Genomic DNA, 18,454 nt, shown 5'->3' with positions numbered 1-18,454 from the left:
TCCAAATCACAAATATGCATTAAACATGTTAAAACAAAATGCTAGATGTTTGTTTAGATGTATAGTTTGGATTTCTGTTGGTGCCATAACATTTTATAACATTTCTACCATTTTTAACCAAAGAAACACAGTCACATTAAATTGTCAAATGGTGTAACCACAAAAGCATGACAAGTATTAAATCATTCAGCCTTCTAGAAGTTATGTAAGTGTACAGATGAAATAAGAGATTTATTATGAAATATAATTTCAAATTATATATCGAACCCACAACCCTCCGGTCACAAGTCCAGTTCCCTACCACCAGGCCATGACTGCCTGCATGATTGATCTCTGATTATAGTACAGTAAGAACAATTCATACACCTTATTCATCATATTACAGTCATGGCCTGGTGGTAGGGAACTGGTCTTGTAACCGGAGGGTCGTGGGTTCGATTCCCAGACCTGAGGCCATGACTGAGGTGCCCTTGATCAAGGCACCTAACCCCAACTGCTCCCCGGGCGCCGGGCTAGGGCTGCCCACCGCTCTGGGCATGTGTGATCCACAGCCCCCTAGTAATCACGAGTGTGTGTGTGTGTGTGTGTGTGTGTGTGTGTGTGTGTTCTAACTGCACAGATGAGTTAAAAGCAGAGGACAAATCACAATTGCGGTGTAAAAATCACAATTGACAAAATATGGGACATTTACATTTTTACATTTAAAAACAATCAAATGTAAGACGATATCTAGCAGACAGAAGAAAAACTATTCAAATTTTACATACATTGTGCATATGGGATGTTTTGAACATTCCACTCATCCATATCTCAGTGAGAAAGGTGACAACCCTCTCCTTTTTCTCCTTTGCAATTTTAATTTTGTCTCTTTTTATTTCTCACACGCACTTTCATTCTTTTCTTTGCTTTGAGTTCATCAACTTCCCATTGCGGCTTTTTTGCCTTCATGCTTTCACTAAAGTTCCTTGTTTTTATGACCCTTAGCTTCTCCCTTTTCTGCAGCACTGCTCTCTGTTTGCTGGTACTTTTCTGCTCTACCCTCACATGAGTGGAGGATGCCTGTGGTCTCTTTAAACTTGGCTTCACATAGTCATTATCAGCAACATACACTATGGGCTCTGGAGGGCCCTTAAAAGCTGCTCATCTGATGTTGAATGCAGTGATAGAGGAGTAAGGTTTAAAACTTCAGCAAGCACCCTTATCTTCTTCTCTTCTCTCTGTACTGCCTCTGACACTGCTTCCACTCTTCCCTCATCTGTACCTGTGTTTCCCTGGGCAGTTCTGTGACTGGATGTTTGTGATCTTTCCCTGTCTCTTTCTCTTTGATAGCTAAAGTACAGAAGATGACTGAAACTGTTAGTCTTATGTCCAGGGCCTTAATTTGTCTTCCATTTTTTACTTCAAACTTCTCAATAAAACTACCCTTTTTGCAGACCCAGTCAGGTGCAGAGCAGGAATGCCAGCCCTGCCAGGCTACCACAGACCAGCAGCAAGAAAGACCATGAACGGAAAGTTGCAGATGTGTCAGAACCACAATCAGACCAGCCAGCTGCATCGTGCGAGTGTCGTTTTTCAAATGAGGAGGGCAAGGACCCCAACTCCTGGTGTGAAACGGTCAACGACCCTGCTTTATGGCCCTGTACCATTACCGACCAAGCCAAGTCGATTCTTGTTAGTAGAGGAGAAACTGCATTTCAAAACAGAAGTGCTAAGTACCCAGCCTCAGTCAGGGATAGAGGCATTGGGGGTACCCGTAGGAGCTTTACAAATGCTCTACTCAGTTGCTCTCTACCCAACGGGCAAACTGTGACTAGGCAGTGGCTACTTTACTCTCCTTCAACTGGCTGTGTGTATTGTTTTGCTTGCAAACTGTTTTCCAGTAAGCACAATACTTTTGTTCATGGATTTTCTGACTGGAAACATTCAGAGCGGATTGGTGAGCATGAGGGGAGTGTGGAGCATAGGGCTTGCATGCTAGCATTAAATAATCGCTCCAGAGGCACAGCAACAATTGATTCTGATATTGTCAAACAAATTGATGCAGAAAGACAATACTGGCGGGAAGTTTTGAAAAGAGTTGTTGCAGTCATCCAGTTTTTGGGGGAGAGGAGCCTTGCTTTCAGGGGAGATGATGAGCTATTAGGATCAGCCCACAATGGTAATTTTTTGGGCATCATAGAACTCTTAGCCAAATTTGACCCATTCCTAGCTGAGCACCTCCAAAGGTTTGGAGGTAAGGGAAAAGGTTCTGTGTCCTACTTATCATCAACAGTGTGTGAAGAATTTATCCATTTGATGGGACAGAGAACAAAGCAGGCAATTGTTAATGAGTTCAAAGAATCAAAATACTTCTCTGTTATAGTTGACTCCACTCCAGACCTTGCTCATGTGGACTTACTTTTATTTTCAGGTTTGTTAATAATGACGGACATGTAGTTGAGCGTTTTCTAGCTTTGGAGCCTATTGAAAACCATAGTGGGGACAGTTTGGCAGAGTGTGTCGTTGCTATGGTGGAGAATCTGGGCCTAGACTTATCCAACTGTAGGGGCCAGTCATATGATAATGCAAGTAACATGTCGGGAAAGTACAATGGAGTCCAAGCTCATCTTAAACAAAGAAACCCTATAATTTGTCCCCTGTGCAGCACATTCACTGAATTTAGTTGGTGTCAATGCTGTTGACAGTAGCCCAGAAGCTGGACATTTTTTTGACTTTGTACAGGCAATGTACACATTTTGTGCATCATCTACACACAGGTGGGGAAAGGTTTTCCGTGATACTGATATCAAACTCACACTGAAATCAATGTCAGGTACTCGATGGAGCGCACGAGCTGAGTCAACTAAGGCTCTTTGGAAATATTATGCACAACTGAGAGAGGCATTGAATGATATCCCAAATATCTGACGTCCCAAGGAGAACCTTCTCAGTGATCTCGGTGGGACTTGTGACCGCGTCTAGGATCATTTTGAGGCACTGGAAAACCACAAAGAGCCCTGAATTGAATGAGTGGATCAGGCTAATGGCGGATATGGCCTCCTATGAGACAATGCTTGGAAAACTGAATGGAACTAGAGACTCAGATTGGAACAGTTTTTGGAATTCTTTAAGGAGACTGAGACCACTGGATAATTAAAGACAATTCCATTTTGCACTTTGGATTTATTTATTTTCTCTTATTTATTTGTGTATTTATTTTTTGTTTTTGTTTTTAATATTTTGATTGGGTTGTGTTTGAGCTATTGAAGTATACTATGTTATGCCCTGGGGGAGAAGAGGGGGGGGGGGTGATGCACCAGCCCAGTTCTGTCTTGTTTTTTGTTCTTTACTTGTTTAAAAATAATAAAATTCAGGTACAAAAAAGAAGAGGAGAGTTTGTTGTTTGCATACACAGGTTTCCACCTACATACTTCTTGTTTATGTGCGTTATCCTATAGAAATGTGAAATTAAAAACAGATTCATTTAGAGATTTTATAATTATTTTTAGACTACATTTCAAGCTGCATATTATGGTATATTATATTTTTAATAATAACAATAATTTTAATAATCTTATTAATAAATAATAAGATTATCCATAAATTGATCAAATTTGTCTCATAAAGTAAATGGTGCAATGGTGTAACCCGGTTTCTCCACAGGACATTTCAAATTGAAACCAAATTTTGCATGCATTATTGTGGACGATTATGTAAACACTTGACCTTGGTTTGAATATTCCAAACTATTTTTCATATTAACTTGAATATTTTATGATGATTTACATTTATTAATAATAATAATATGTTTATATTATATAGCGCCTTTCACAAACTCAAGGTCGCTGTACACACATGAAAAGGGGAAAAATACAGGGCTTAGAGAGAGCGGAAATATCGAGAAAAGAGGAAAGTCTTGAGTTGAGTTTTGAAAGTAGAGAGAGAGTCAGAGGAGCGAATAGAGGGAGGTAACGAATTCCAGATGGTGGGGGCAGCAACACTGAATGATCTGCCACCCATAGTAGAGAGTCTGTGTCGTGGGACAGAGACCAAACCTAGGTTAGAGGAGCTGACGTGATGAGATATGAAGGTGGAGAAAGTTGGAGAGATAGGAGGGTGCAAGACCATGTAGAGATTTGAATGTTAGGAGTAGGATTTTATAGTGGATGCGTTCAGAGATAGGAAGCCAGTGTAACTGATGGAGGATAGGAGTGATGTGAGCAGATTTCTTTGTAGACATTAGAACTCTGGCTGCAGAATTTTGTATCTGTTGTAGGGGGCGAAGTGATTTAGCAGGTAGAACATAAAGCAGGGAGTTACAGTAATCTAGTCTGGAAGTAATGAATGCATGTACAAGGGTTTCAGCATCTTTGAGTGAAAAAGCAGATTTCCTGATAGAATTTATGTGTGGGATGAAAGTGAGAGAGGAGTCAAATGAAACGCCAAGATTTCGCACAACAGAAGACTGGGTAACTGGGATATTATCAACAGATAGACTACAGTTCGAGAGGGCAGAGATGGCTGACTTGGTGCCGATGATCATGAATTCGGTTTTAGCAGGATTTAGTTTGAGGAAGTTATTGTTTAACCGGTGAGTTATCTCCTGGATGCAGGACAGCAGTGTGGTAGGAGGGAAAGAGTCAGAGGGGTGCAGATCCAGATACATCTGTGTGTCATCCGCATAAAAGTGATAGTTGATGCCAAAGGAGTGGATAATGTTACCAAGAGGAAGTATGTATGTAATGAATAGTAGGGGACCAAGAACGGAACCCTGTGGCACACCCTGGGTGACTGGGACAGAAATGGATTTGTGCTTTCCTATACTGACAAACTGAGCTCTGTTAGTAAGGTAGGATGAAAACCATGAAAGCACAGTGCCAGACAGACCAATACTGGAGAGACGTGAGAGGAGTAGTTTAGGAGTCAGAGGACAGGAGCAGGTTATTTAAAACACTGAGAAGAGCAGTCTCAGTGCTATGTAAAGGACGAAATCCTGACTGGAATGGCTCAAAGAGATTATTGGTGGTGAGAAAAGCCTGTAACTGTATGGCGACAGCTTTCTCAAGAACTTTAGAAATAAAAGGTAAATTGGAAATCGGTCTGTAGGATTGTACGTCGGAGCTGTCTAGAGAAGGTTTTTTAATAACAGGAGTAATAGCAGCCGTTTTAAGAGAACAGGGAACAAACCCAGTAGAGACAGAGAGATTAACGATATGTGTTATTGGGGTACTTATGTCCGAAAGACAGAGCTTATTAACATTTTACTGAGGTCATACCATTTTACATGTATACCAGTCATACCTGATCATGACCGGAATCTGCTTTATTTTGTCAAATTTTACAGAGAGTTACTAATCTTGACTTGTGGCAGTTGGGGTCTTCAGAGGTCCTCCTGTTTTACATCACATTCTGTTACATGATCTTCTGGCTCAAAATGTTCAAAATGGCTCCAAAAAGGGTGGTTACACAAGTAGACCAGACGTTTGACTGGGCAGACACGATTCCCCATGTTAATGGAAATATTCAGAACTGCCATGTTTCTCTATTATTATTCGATATTTAAAAAACACTTGTTTATGCCAGTGTATTTCAGAGGCTGTTTAGAATGTCATTACACATTTTTTCAACAATTTATATTCTTGGTGCATTTTATTGTTACACCATTTAGACAATTCTGCCCTTTTTCACTCAGGATTATCCCAGAACGTAATAAATTCAGGCATGTCTAGATAGTGGCCCAGAGAAAATGATATTTCAAAGTAAATTATAGCTTTATTTTGAAATTATCACATTTTAAGTTATTCAAACTGAGCGCATGTCTTTCTCCCTTAGCTTATGTATTCCAGTGGAATCATCTTTTGCTGGCGTTGTAACATGTTGACGTGTTAGACGGTGTGAGGTGTGGGGAACAGATAACAGACACAGGCCACAAAGTCCTTCGGTGATAAACCGGTGTCATTTATTAACTGCCCTTACAGTAGGAGTTCTTGATCATGGTGTGAGAGGGAGAGAACGCTTCCGTTCAACGGGGTCACACACAAACGTGCACGCCGTGAGACTTAAAGCAGTACCGCCCTCTTTGAGGTGGTGGGGAGTCCGTGGTGTGAACGGTGTAATCCCGCATGTTTCGAGGATTATACTCGGGCTGGTCTCCAGGGCATTCGCCTGTTGGAGGAGGGCCGTGTGGCCTCCGGCTGTGGAGCTAGTTGGGGAAGCGCGATGAGGCTTTCCACAGTGGTGCACCTCTCCACTGACTTATTTCAGAAGAAAATAATGTCTAATATCTCATTAAAAGTTCGTTTAGTTTTCAAATATTCTTGCTTTCTACAGCCACACACCGAATATTATTTTCAATCGTGACAAAATTCCCGGATCGGAGATGAGCTGGGTGTCGGAGGAGAGGTGGACTGACGCTCGAGCTCGCGCTCTCGGCTCTGCGGGGGGTTTCTCCCTCACGCGCGTTTTCTTGCTCATCGCGTGCACATACCATCCTGTATGGTGTAATTTTTGTTTCAATAGTTCCACAAAAGCAAAAGTAAATCCAAGAGCAGAAAGTATATGTTATGAATGCAAAACAGAAAAATATATATCAAAAGTATATATTTTTTATATAATTGGTTATTTGAAACTTATTTTCGTTTGCATTTTGACAAGTTTTTGGTTCCATTGTTTTTGTTTTTTTGGATTTTCCCAGTAAGGTCTTTTGCTTCTGGAATCTCTCTTTGCTTCTGGTTCGTTTTTTGCTTCTGACTTTTGGAACACATTTCACGTGTGGGAGGGTCTTAGATGAAGGCGTTCCTCTGCAATCTCCATTGGTCACTGATTCCGGACTGACACAGAGCTCTGAGACCGCCTCTGGGACCAAGCCACGCCCACCCCACCAGCCTCCCAGCGTTTTCAAACATGGCGGAACGCGGTGGTTCTGTTTCACAGTAGCATGTAAACTAAGTTTTACCATAAAAGTTTATACAAAGGTTATAATTAATTGGTAAATGGTCTGTAGATATTGCAAATGTACACTGTATGTATGTATGTACACAGCATACACAGCCATGTACACAGCCACTGGCTGTTTCTCAATTCAGGGGCTGCAGCCTACGTAGACTGCGTAGACCACAGCCCACGGTGGCCACACACTTCGAAGGCCGGGTAGGCTGCATCTCACGGCTGTTAAATGAGACAGTCTAGTCTTCGCAAGACGTATGTTTGCGTGACCACGCTCTGCCCCGTTTCATACGTTACATACGTGTTAGCGAGCTGTCCGACAAATATCACATCACCCACAAATGCCTAAAAGAAAATGCGTTGAACATGTATTCACGTTTGACGGGAAGTATAACTTCAGAACAAAATTCAATGTATTTTTATAAACGTTACTTTTACGTTACTTTTACGTATAAACGTTTAGTAAATACTCAAAGCACATGTTTACCTGCAATATCATGAATAACTGGCATGTTATTTAGCATCTCATTGCAGTATAAATGTCCATATTTAAAAAATACCGACATTTAAAAACGAATTCTTCGGACCGTACACTAGACTCCGCCTGTTTATTGTTCATAGAGCAATGAATCCTGGGATATGGTGGGACACGAAGGATACTCAGATGCATCCTTCGTTTTCGGGGTTTTGAAGGCTACATTCGTCGGCCGCATAAGAAGGAGTCCACGGATTGGGACAGCCTCGTCGCGGCGCAGTGACGTAACCGGCCTACAAACGCGCACTTCGTGGGCTGCAGCCCCTGAATTGAGAAACAGCCTGTGAAACAGAACCACCGCGTTCCGCCATGTTTGAAAACGCTAGGAAGCTGGTGGGGTGGGCGTGGCTTGGTCCCAGAGGCGGTCTCAGAGCTCTGTGTCAGTCCGGAATCAGTGACCAATGGAGATTGCAGAGGAACGCCTTCATCTAAGACCCTCCCACACGTGAAATGTGTTCCAAAAGTCAGAAGCAAAAAACGAACCAGAAGCAAAGAGAGATTCCAGAAGCAAAAGACCTTACTGGGAAAATCCAAAAAAACAAAAACAATGGAACCAAAAACTTGTCAAAATGCAAACGAAAATAAGTTTCAAATAACCAATTATATAAAAAATATATACTTTTGATATATTTTTTTCTGTTTTGCATTCATAACATATACTTTCTGCTCTTGGATTTACTTTTGCTTTTGTGGAACTATTGAAACAAAAATCACTCCATAATCCTGCCCGTATATACAGTATAGCATGGACACACGCATGCGTGTTCTTTCCAATGGTATGTAGCGCTGTATGAACATGTCCTGACATATGTTATGAATCAAAGTTTAACTGCTTTCTGTGGAAAAGCAGAACTGAGAAAAGGAAACCTATATGTGCCTAACGGAAAGGGCGGGATTTATATTTTGATATTTGAGCAGTTGTATCGGGCTCAAACCAGGGTGCGAATTATACAATGATAATTGGGGGGGTCAAGTTTTTTTCAGGGTGTAAATGAAAACCAGTACAGCGCAAGCGCGTGCTTCAGTAAACTGAAGTCTTACCATCCTTACAGTGTCTTGCTTTCTTACTGTAATGTCTACAGCACGTAAATGATAAATCCATTACATCACCTGACCGATAATGAGTCAGGCAGGCAAACGCGAATGGCTATTAACACGGAATGGTATGATCCACTTTAGGGGTGCTTGAAATCGTATCAGAATATTCTTCCAGCCATAGACACTGCATTTTTTTGTAGTATTTAACATTATAATGTGAGAAGTACATTTAAATGTTTTGACCCCCCCCCAAATTATTGGTTTTGCCCCTTTAGGGGGGTTGATGCCTTAAACGGGGGGGTCTGACCCCCCCAATCCCCCCCGTAATTCGAACCCTGGCTCAAACGTTTGTGTTCAAGAGTGACCGATCACAACTAATAATCGCGCACATTGGGAGAATAGAAGTCCTACAAAACAATACAGCCTTACAATATCAATATCATACACTATACTGTAGACAGGAACAATAATTCAATTTAAGTGTTTAGGCGCAACAGAAGAGAAAACGGAGAAGAGAAACTGCACGAGCTCGGAGAAATGACGTTCCATCAGCAGCAACCTTTTTACAACCCTGTAAGTGTTGAATTATTTGGGTTATCTTGTTTCATATTGTTATAAAAGGCTTCATCTTTGATGGTGTTCAGTGTAAGCAAACAGGTTAAATGAATAAAAATGGCACATTAATGTGACAAAATATGACAAACATTCAAGATCATTACACGTTTCCTTGCGGTTCGTCTTCACACGTTACATAATGCCATTAAAATGTTACTTTTTGTTTGTATGTATATTATATAACAAACAGTAGACCACATGCCATTAATTCTAATCTATCTTGACTATGCTTAACAGAGAATCCCTTTTACGGGGTCTATCCAAGGAGGTTTGGTGGATGGAAAAAGTATTATTGTCAGTGGACGTGTTTTGCCAAACGCGAACAGGTAAGTGCGTTAGTTGGTATTTGGCACTGAGCTGTGAACTTCTCCCAGATGGTAGGTGGACAATAGTTCCAGGAATTATTATCCTGAAATGTGAGTTGCACAAAATAACGGTCAGAACTGAAACGGAAAGTGCCTTAAAATGTCTTCTTAAACTTAACTGGGTTTTTAAAAACGAAAATGAAACTACCAGCAGGTCCTGGCTGGCAGGGATTCAGGAGTTTTTTTGCAAAATGTCGGAGCAAGCAGTTCTAGGACACACACACTTCTGCTCATCTTACCGTTGCAAGGTCAACACTTGAATGAAAATGAACAAAAATTCGTTTTTCCTAGTTTTTGAAAGTGAATTTTATACAATACATGCTTAAATGAAGCTTAGATAGAGAGATTAGTGGTTAAACTAGCTTTAGAGGTAATTTCCCAGACCAAGATTAAACATACAGTAGGCTATAAACACTCTTAGAGGTGCATTACCACTGACAGTCCATGATTAGGCTCAACCCATGTCAAATATATCAGTAACTAATGTTTAACTTATTCAGATTACAATAAATTCATCTAGCACACTAATCTGCCATTACTGAAATATAGTACGTAGTGTTTACTGAAACAGTTTTTATTATTTTTATACGTAGTGTTTACTGATTTTTATTATCTATAAATAAATAAGAGTAGATGTTAAAGTCATTCTGAACACTTGTGAAAACCGTTTTTGCCTGACTAATTCAACAGAGAAATACAGAAGTAATAAGACAATGTCAGTGGATGTAGTGGTGTTTGTAAAACAACAGATACACCACCAGAGGAAAAACCATCGTCAAACGCAGACTTTGTGGTGGCTGCTTCTTCCCTGTTCCTTAACCCCCATTGTTACTTCTCCACCCCATGAACACCAGGTTCCACGTCAACCTCCAGTGTGGTTCCAGATCAGACTCCATCATTGCCCTACACTTTAACCCACGATACGATAGTGGACCTGGATACATAGTGACCAACACCAACCAGAACTACCAATGGGGCCCAGAGGAACGCATATACAAGCCTCTCTTCCCCACTGGTCATCCTTTCACCCTGCAGGTCCTGGTCAGCAGGGACTCATACAAGGTTGTTTGCATGTTTTCAGTTTTCATTTGTGTTAGTATTAATGCCGGTAGTTTATATGCTATAAGACAACTGTGCAAGTCTTTGGCATTGGCACTGTCTTCTAGATGCAAGTACTAGCTAGATGGGAAGCTCATATTGGATGTTTTTGTATTGCTAATTTAATTTAGCTGCATGAGCTGGCGGTTTCTGTGTAGGTAACAGTGATCACAGTCCTACATGGAAAACAGCAACCATGCTTTTACTCATGGTTTTCCAGGCCACAGAAGATGAACCCAGCAGTGAACATGACGTTTTCGTCGCCCTTGTGCTTCTCATCCAAATATGCAAAGCTAATATGCAAAATATAATTTGCAAAGATAAATCTTACAAAATGATAACTCAAGGGGCAGCTGTGCCAACTTACTAGAAGACTTTAACAAAACATGCTGTGTTCAAAACTATTACATCTACTTACATACTGGATGTGTGGAACCCACATCAGTGTGCTGTATGCAATGCAACCAAGATAATTTTTTCCAGTACATGAAAATATCCGCACAATATTACTTCCGCCAATTGTTTAGTACACAACTAGAGCCATCTTTGTGGCGTAATGAGAGAGAGAGAGAGAGAGAGAGTGTGTTGCGCTTTGATCCTCTTCCACCTTAGCGCATGTTCATCGATGCAAAAGAAAACATCATCTGTCTTGTCTTTAAGCTTTTATTAAAAGCAAATAAAAATACAGATATCTCTGCAGATAATACACAAAAGCCTAACTACTCTGTAGCTCTGTGTGCAGGTCTCTGAAACACACACTTTTCCACCTGTACTTTATAGTATGACCTGGGTATAAGACCTCACCTTTACTACTCTGCGATGGAATCTCCCTATGTCTGAAAACTTGTCTGCCTATTTCTCTAAATAGATTACGTCAGCCACTCTGCCCCCGTGAACTTGATCTGACCTTTTTACCGTTTTCCACTTTGCTCTCCGGCTCCATCTCGCAGATGCTGACGACCTGTTTTCAACTTAAAACATATTCTTTGAACTTGCACAGGTGTTAACACATTCTGTGGAACATCCTGTTTGTCTATTTCAGAGAGCACAGTAATATACTGCTTAACTTCTGTAATCCACCCCTAAAATTATGAATATACTTTTGTAGCTTAATGCACCTTATGCAGCATTCATATCTAGCTTTAATATCAAGTTTACTGGTAAGCAAAATATATTGTTGCTAATATAACTGCTAAGCAAAAACCCATTATCTCAACAAGAGAAAGAGAGAGATTAAAATCTGAGGATGATTTTTAAGTGTAACTGTACTTGTGTAAGATATGTAGAGATACTAAAAATTGTAGCGAAGTACACAACATTTTCAGAGATACAGGATGTTTTGGGGTGATTCATCGGGTGTGACTCATCAGATTCATCAGGGGTGATTCATTGGTTCTGCAAGCAAAGTTCAAAGTTCACCTCTGCCTAAACTGCCTGTTTCTCTGGACATTTGTGTAGGTAAATTCAGTTTTTACTATTTCTACATGTCTTACCTAAATACACTGGTTACTTACCTGTGAATCCTCTTCATATGCATATACAGTATGTATATGTATAAATTCACACACACACACACACACACACACACACACACACACACACACACACACACACACACACTGCACTGTGTACTGTAGTAAAAATGTAAAGATTCCTGAACTTTGAATCTCCATTCATAGTGTGACGGGCAGGGTGAGCAACTCAAAAAGGAAGCGATCACGCCAAGTCTCAGGGAAAGAGGATGGTTTAATAGAAAGTGTGCAAACCAAAAACCCGTGCATTGTTCCAAATGAAGGAAATAATAACCAGCAGTCAACTGGTACAAAGACAAGACGTATATAGACGAACAAACGACCCTCAGGTGAGACGGATCACGGGTCCCGCCCACCTGAGGAACGAACATCACGTGACCAAAAACAGGACCGCTGCCGCTGTAACCGGGGGCGACCGGTAGGGGGCCCCCCCACAACGTGACAGACCCCCCCACCAAAGCCGCACTCCCCTCCGGATGTGCGGCTTACAGCGGCAGCACACAAAACACAACAAAGGGGCGGGAGGGCGGGGACAAGACAGGGACCCGTTCCCTGCCGTCCTGAGCTGAAACACAAAACACATATGCTCCTCGTCACAGGACGCAGACCAGGCAGGGACCCGTTCCCTGCAGTCCTGGAGCTGAAACATAAAAACACATAAGTTAGCTCGCCTCCTGGGCGGGACCCTGGACCGACCGGGCCGTCAACAAGACGATAACCACGCCCCGGTCGGTCACAGGGCCCTCGCGCCCTAACCGGCCTTAGGCCGCTTAAGCCCCACTGCTGTGTGCGGACCGGGAGCACATGGCCCAACACACGTCACAGGTGTGGATGTGTGCAGGCCGCCACACTGGGGTGCGGCCACGGCTTCCACAAACACCTCCCGAACCTACCTCCTTGCTCGGAGCTGACCCCTGCCCTTTTCGCTAGGGGTCACCCCAGACTCCTGGGGAGTGAACCCCTCCCGGGGCCCCTCATCTCAAGGTGGACTCCTCCACCCAACCCAGGAGCGCCAGAGACCAGGGCCCTGGCAATCCGCATCAGGGACACGCTGGTCACCCCGAGCTTGAAGGGGAGGGTCTCCGCCTGGAGACCCCACTAGGTCCGGGAGTGCCGCAGTCCACCTCCAGGAGCGACCTGCAACACATCACACACACACGCACACAGACAACACATAACACAAAACGCGCACTGCTCCGACCACTGACCCCCCTTTTACACAGGGGGGAAGGGACCCCTTCTTGGCCTGAGGAGACACCCTGTCCTTACACCCCAGGCGTCCTCCGCCTACAAAGGGGTACAGGGGCTCCTCTTTGCTCAGGGGTCCCTCCCAACCGGTCAGGTCTCCTGATGGAGCAGTGCCTTCTGAGCCACATGTCGTGGCTCAGGAACCCCACAGCTCCCCCCCAAAAACATATTTAGGGGGGGCCCCTCTGGGGAATAACAAAACAAAAACACAGACACAACATTTAACATATACGCACCCAAGGTGCCCTCCGTGCCACATCCAGTGGCACGGGACCTCAAATGGACCCCTCCCCACACACAGTGAAGAGGGGTGCAAGAGAGGAATTACATAAAACAAAGCACGCTACACTCTAGGACAAAATGAACACGCAAAGACAGAACACAAACAAACGGACAGGACCCACCGATGCGCGCGCTCTGCGGAGCGTGACGCGCCTACTCCAGCTCTCTCTCTCTCACCGTTCTCCCACGGGATCCGCAGATCTTTGGAGAGAGAGAGAGCTATACGCGAGCGGCTTGCGCGTCACGCCCACAGCGACGCGTCTCTCGGGCGCAGTCGCTCACCCCCGTCACCGCGGGATATCGGGTGAGCGAGGCAAAAGGCACCGAGAGACCTTCGCGTCTAACGCGGTCTAGCGTGCGGCACGCACCGGTGGACCCGACTACATACACACACGAACACCACCAGCGAAACACACACCACGGCACACACACACACTCGCTCACGTCCGTGTCGTTATTAAAACAAAACACTACAACGTACATACACACACACACAGAGACGATAACGGACAACGGACGTGCGCAATGAGGCACCGGTAGTTTCGCTGGGCGAGAGCGGAGTCTACCGGTCCCCAGCTCTAGTCACCGCCGTGTGAATTACGGATTTAAACACAAACAACATTTAAACACGGCGGGACGAGTGGGGACAGACTCAACACTCTCTCAGACAATACACGACAAACACACAGCACGTAGACAAACACTTACCACGAGACATGACCACGAACGAAGGAGAAAGCAAAGGAGACTGGCGGCTTCCGAAGGTGGCTGGTTATTCTGTGACGGGCAGGGTGAGCAACTCAAAAAGGAAGCGATCACGCCAAGTCTCAGGGAAAGAGGATGGTTTAATAGAAAGTGTGCAAACCAAAAACCCGTGCATTGTTCCAAATGAAGGAAATAATAACCAGCAGTCAACTGGTACAAAGACAAGACGTATATAGACGAACAAACGACCCTCAGGTGAGACGGATCACGGGTCCCGCCCACCTGAGGAACGAACATCACGTGACCAAAAACAGGACCGCTGCCGCTGTAACCGGGGGCGACCGGTAGGGGGCCCCCCCACAACGTGACACATAGGTGTTAAATCAGGTTATATTGTAGAATGATAAATCAGGTTATATTGTAGAATGTTAAATCAGGTTATATTGTAGAATGTTAAATCATGTTATATTGTAGAATGTTAAATCAGGTTATATTGTAGAATGTTAAATCAGGTTATATTGTAGAATGTTAAATCATGTTATATTGTAGAATGTTAAATCAGGTTATATTGTAGAATGTTAAATCAGGTTATATTGTAGAATGTTAAATCAGGTTATATTGTAGAATGTTAAATCAGGTTATATCATAGAATGGGCACTTATGTGTACTCACCTCCAGTTCCTAGATATGTATGTGTGTAATTTATAGAGCAGAGGTCTGTCATGCAGTGTGATAGGTTCCACACTAATCTGACGGTGTCTTTTTGTAGATAAGTGTAAACGGTAACCACATCATGGATTACAAGCACCGTATCCCGTTCAGCAACGTAGACACGATTGTAGTGGATGGGATGGTGGAGATTAATTCTATCGCGTTCCAGAACCCTGCGGTAAGAGCAACATACTGAACTACAGCTTGACACTAAACCAGCTCAGAGTGGATCAAATTCACAAAACTCTTGCTAACTACATGGCTGTATATATTGCGGTTTCTTCTTGAAACACTGAATCAATGACGAGATGAAAAAGCTATAATGGTTCTGGTAATAGCTTCTGTAATTTATTCCACTTTTGCAGCCATCCTTTCCACAGCCAGGTTTTCCAGTAAGTATTCTCTACATGTATGCCCATCTCAACAAGAGGAATGCATTTTCATTTTCGTTCTAGTAATATTTGGAGAATTTCTGATTTCAAAAATAAAATAAAAGCCAGCATTTGGTGGGTCTCTGTAGAAGTAGGTTTGCTTTGTAAAATCCTCCTGCTTTCTGGCTTATTTCTGTAGGGTGCTGTACCTGCCTATCCAGGATTCCAGGTGTGTGTGTGTGTTTGCGTGTGTGCGTGTCCGTGTGTGTGTAATTTGGAGACTACTACAAAAATGTCTTCATTGTGTGCTTAGAGATATGTTTAAGTAAATATATATATATGGTCAGATGACTGTAGATATCCTAAATATCTGTTGTTATTTCTACAGCCACAGTATGCTTTTCCTCTAGGATATGCTGTAAGTTCTCCTTTTCTCTAATCTTCCAAATGATTCTCCTGTGAGCATGTGTCTGTTATCCTCCTAGTGGTACAGAAGGCAGCATTAATCTAAATCAGACTGCAGCTGTGGCCTTTATAGTAATGTGATCTACATTTCTTCAGGGGATTATTATTGTGAGCAGAGCTTTCTATGCTGCATCAAAGACTATTATGTGTATATGTTGCAGCTAACCTCCTTAATCGTTTGCAGGTACCCCCTTCATTTCCTGCTCAGCCTAGCTATGTAAGAATACTGGGACACTTCACATGATTGTTCAACATTCTGCTTCAAATTGATGGAGTTATAATAACCAATAACCACTTTCCGTGTTTCATGTTCTTTTAGAGTGTGCCATACAAAAGCATCATCAACGGTGGGTTGCTGCCTGGTAAAAACATTTGCATCCATGGCGTGGTAAACCCTAATGCCCACAAGTGAGTTGTTACACCTGTTGTGTTTAATTAAAGTCTATATACATTTACAGCATTTGGCAGAAGCCCTTATTCAGAGAGACTTACATTTTTATCTCATTTTTATACAAGTGAGGGTTGAGGGTTAAAGGCCTTGCTCAGGGGCACCTCAGTCATGGCCTCAGGTTTGGGAATCGAACCCACGACCCTCCGGTCACAAGACCAGTTCCCTAACCACCAGGCCATGACTGCCCCTATATATTGAAGCAAATACAGAACCAAGAATACAGAGTGTCAATTTTACATTTTTGTCAGTAGGTCAATAGTTATGTGATGCAGTGCCCTCAGGTTCTGTGCTGATCTGACTCAAGCATCATGTCTATGGGGAGTTCAGGGGTGGGACTCTGTCTGTACCGTCTTTCCTACCATCTTTAGAACAGATGCAAGGAAGGAAATGCTTTGATGTATCAGTGGTGAAATGCCAATACCAAGCAGCTTTAAATGACCGCCATTTTATTCCTCCCTGCTGAAGTTTGTTTGTTTAAGTGGAAGTGGATGGTGAGGCAGCAGAGCTGTCTGTTGGTCGGCCACAGTCAGTCGGTGCTCAATAGCGCCACTTGCTGGCCATAGTGCCAGTTGGGCAACGTTTGCGGCAATAATACATTTTGTTTGTATATTATCCTTAAGATGTTCACAGAGTGCTTTAGATTATAAAGATAAAAGACAATGTATGAAATAAAAAAAAATAATTATAAAAGAGTAACACAGTCAATCAATGTAATGATGATGGAAACCTAGAAAAAAGAGGTTGACAAATTATAAAAGGCAAACTGATAAGTGCATTTTGAGATGATTTTGAAGCGTCTACGATGGTCTTAAAATGTAGAGATGACCTCTCCTCTGTGTCCAGCAATATAGACATATAGACTTCCAACACAGGAGGGCACTACTGTCCTTTGTATGGCCTTTCCTGTAGTATTCATAATGTGATATCTCTCTCTCTCTCTCTCTCTCTCTCTCTCTCTCTCTCTCAGCACAATGTCTGCCAGATATAGATATAGATAGACAGACAGACTAGTTCTGTTTCTAACTAAACTAATAAACTATAAAGCATCCTGCAAATTTGGTGCTTCTATCATCAGATTCGCGTTTAACTTGCGACACACAAGTGGAATTGCATTGCACTACAACCCCCGTTTCGATGAGAACACGGTAGTGCGCAACACCCTCACGAAGGACACGTGGGGGTCTGAGGAGCGCTCCGGGGGAATGCCGTTCCACAGGGGACAACCTTTCCAGGTACAGAGCGGCCCAAACGTGGGACTCGTTACCGCTGCGTGCACCTTTCCGACCGCGTTTGTTTTGTTTGATTTGCCGGTCGAGGTAAAAAAGAACAGTCACTTTGATTATCTGAGTAACCTGTCTGTGATATGCACTTTGTCACATTGCAGTAATGCTCCTTACAGGTGGTAATCTCCTGCGGTCCGGACCACTACAGAGTGTTCGTCAACGGCACGCAAGTGCACACGTACAAGCATCGCTTCCGCAATCTGCAGGAGATTGACGTTATCGATATTTCTGGTGACCTCAGCCTGAGCTTTGTGCAGGCTTAGTCCAGTTTGTGTGTGTGGGTGTGGGTGTTCGCATCACCTTTTTACTTCTTAAAACTATAGTATGCTACTTTTAACTACTGTTTTTATATTACTATTTTATAATCATATATATCCCATTAATTACGTTCATATTTACTCCTCACTTTAACCAGTACAACAGTCCCATCTATGTGTAATATATGTAAATGTTAATACGGAGCAATGTAAATAATCCATCGTATGTATTCAGTCCTGGTAAAATGTAACCCTCCTTTTGTAATATGATTAATAAAATGCGTTTTTAATTTGAGTTTTCATTGTTTGTACACAAATGACATCGTAAGCAAATGATAAACAAGATTTTTAAAAGTTGTAAAATATGTCAAATAGCATACAAAACGTAAAAATGTCATCTCATGTGTCCTTAAGTTTTCAAGATGTTATATTTTTTATATTAGCCCATGACTGCTCTTGTTCAAAGGGCTCTGTTATTACACGCCAAAACCTGCCCAGATGGTTGGCATTATTTTCCATTTAGGGTGTAAACTTCAGCCAATGTATTTAGATTTGAGATCATAACAAAAGACAA

General features: G+C 42.6%; 2 protein-coding genes across 7 annotated transcripts in view; both read left to right on the top strand.

Annotated features, from left to right (window-relative positions):
- LOC143477214 (kinase suppressor of Ras 1-like) overlaps positions 1–2,522 on the top strand; it is a 29,441-nt gene extending 26,919 nt beyond the window's left edge. The window contains exon 19 of one of the 5 annotated variants that reach the window (XM_076975732.1): positions 1,434–2,522. In XM_076975732.1, the coding sequence (XP_076831847.1) occupies positions 1,434–2,436 (1,003 nt within the window). In that variant the 3' untranslated portion in view covers positions 2,437–2,522. The remainder of the gene's footprint in view (positions 1–1,433) is intronic. The other 4 variants (XM_076975736.1, XM_076975737.1, XM_076975734.1 and 1 more) reach the window with 4 other exon arrangements.
- Positions 2,523–8,811: 6,289 nt separating this feature from the next.
- Positions 8,812–18,175, top strand: LOC143477621 (galectin-9-like). Of its 2 annotated transcripts, XM_076976316.1 has the most exons (11): positions 8,814–9,070; positions 9,350–9,438; positions 10,332–10,539; positions 15,112–15,231; positions 15,419–15,445; positions 15,624–15,653; positions 15,813–15,842; positions 16,074–16,106; positions 16,209–16,297; positions 17,416–17,572; positions 17,740–18,175. In XM_076976316.1, the coding sequence occupies exons 1-11, from the start codon at positions 9,035–9,037 to the stop codon at positions 17,884–17,886; spliced, it is 966 nt and encodes a 321-aa protein (XP_076832431.1). In that variant the 5' UTR covers positions 8,814–9,034; the 3' UTR covers positions 17,887–18,175. The 2 variants fall into 2 exon arrangements, with proteins under 2 accessions (XP_076832430.1, XP_076832431.1); XM_076976315.1 differs by having other exon boundaries at positions 8,812–9,070; positions 17,416–17,835.
- Positions 18,176–18,454: the final 279 nt, after the last annotated feature.

The sequence above is a fragment of the Brachyhypopomus gauderio genome, chromosome 16 (assembly GCF_052324685.1).
Source record: "Brachyhypopomus gauderio isolate BG-103 chromosome 16, BGAUD_0.2, whole genome shotgun sequence".
Lineage (NCBI taxonomy): Eukaryota > Metazoa > Chordata > Actinopteri > Gymnotiformes > Hypopomidae > Brachyhypopomus > Brachyhypopomus gauderio.
Note: the sequence above shows the minus strand (reverse complement) of the source record. Positions and strands in the feature narration are given on the sequence as shown.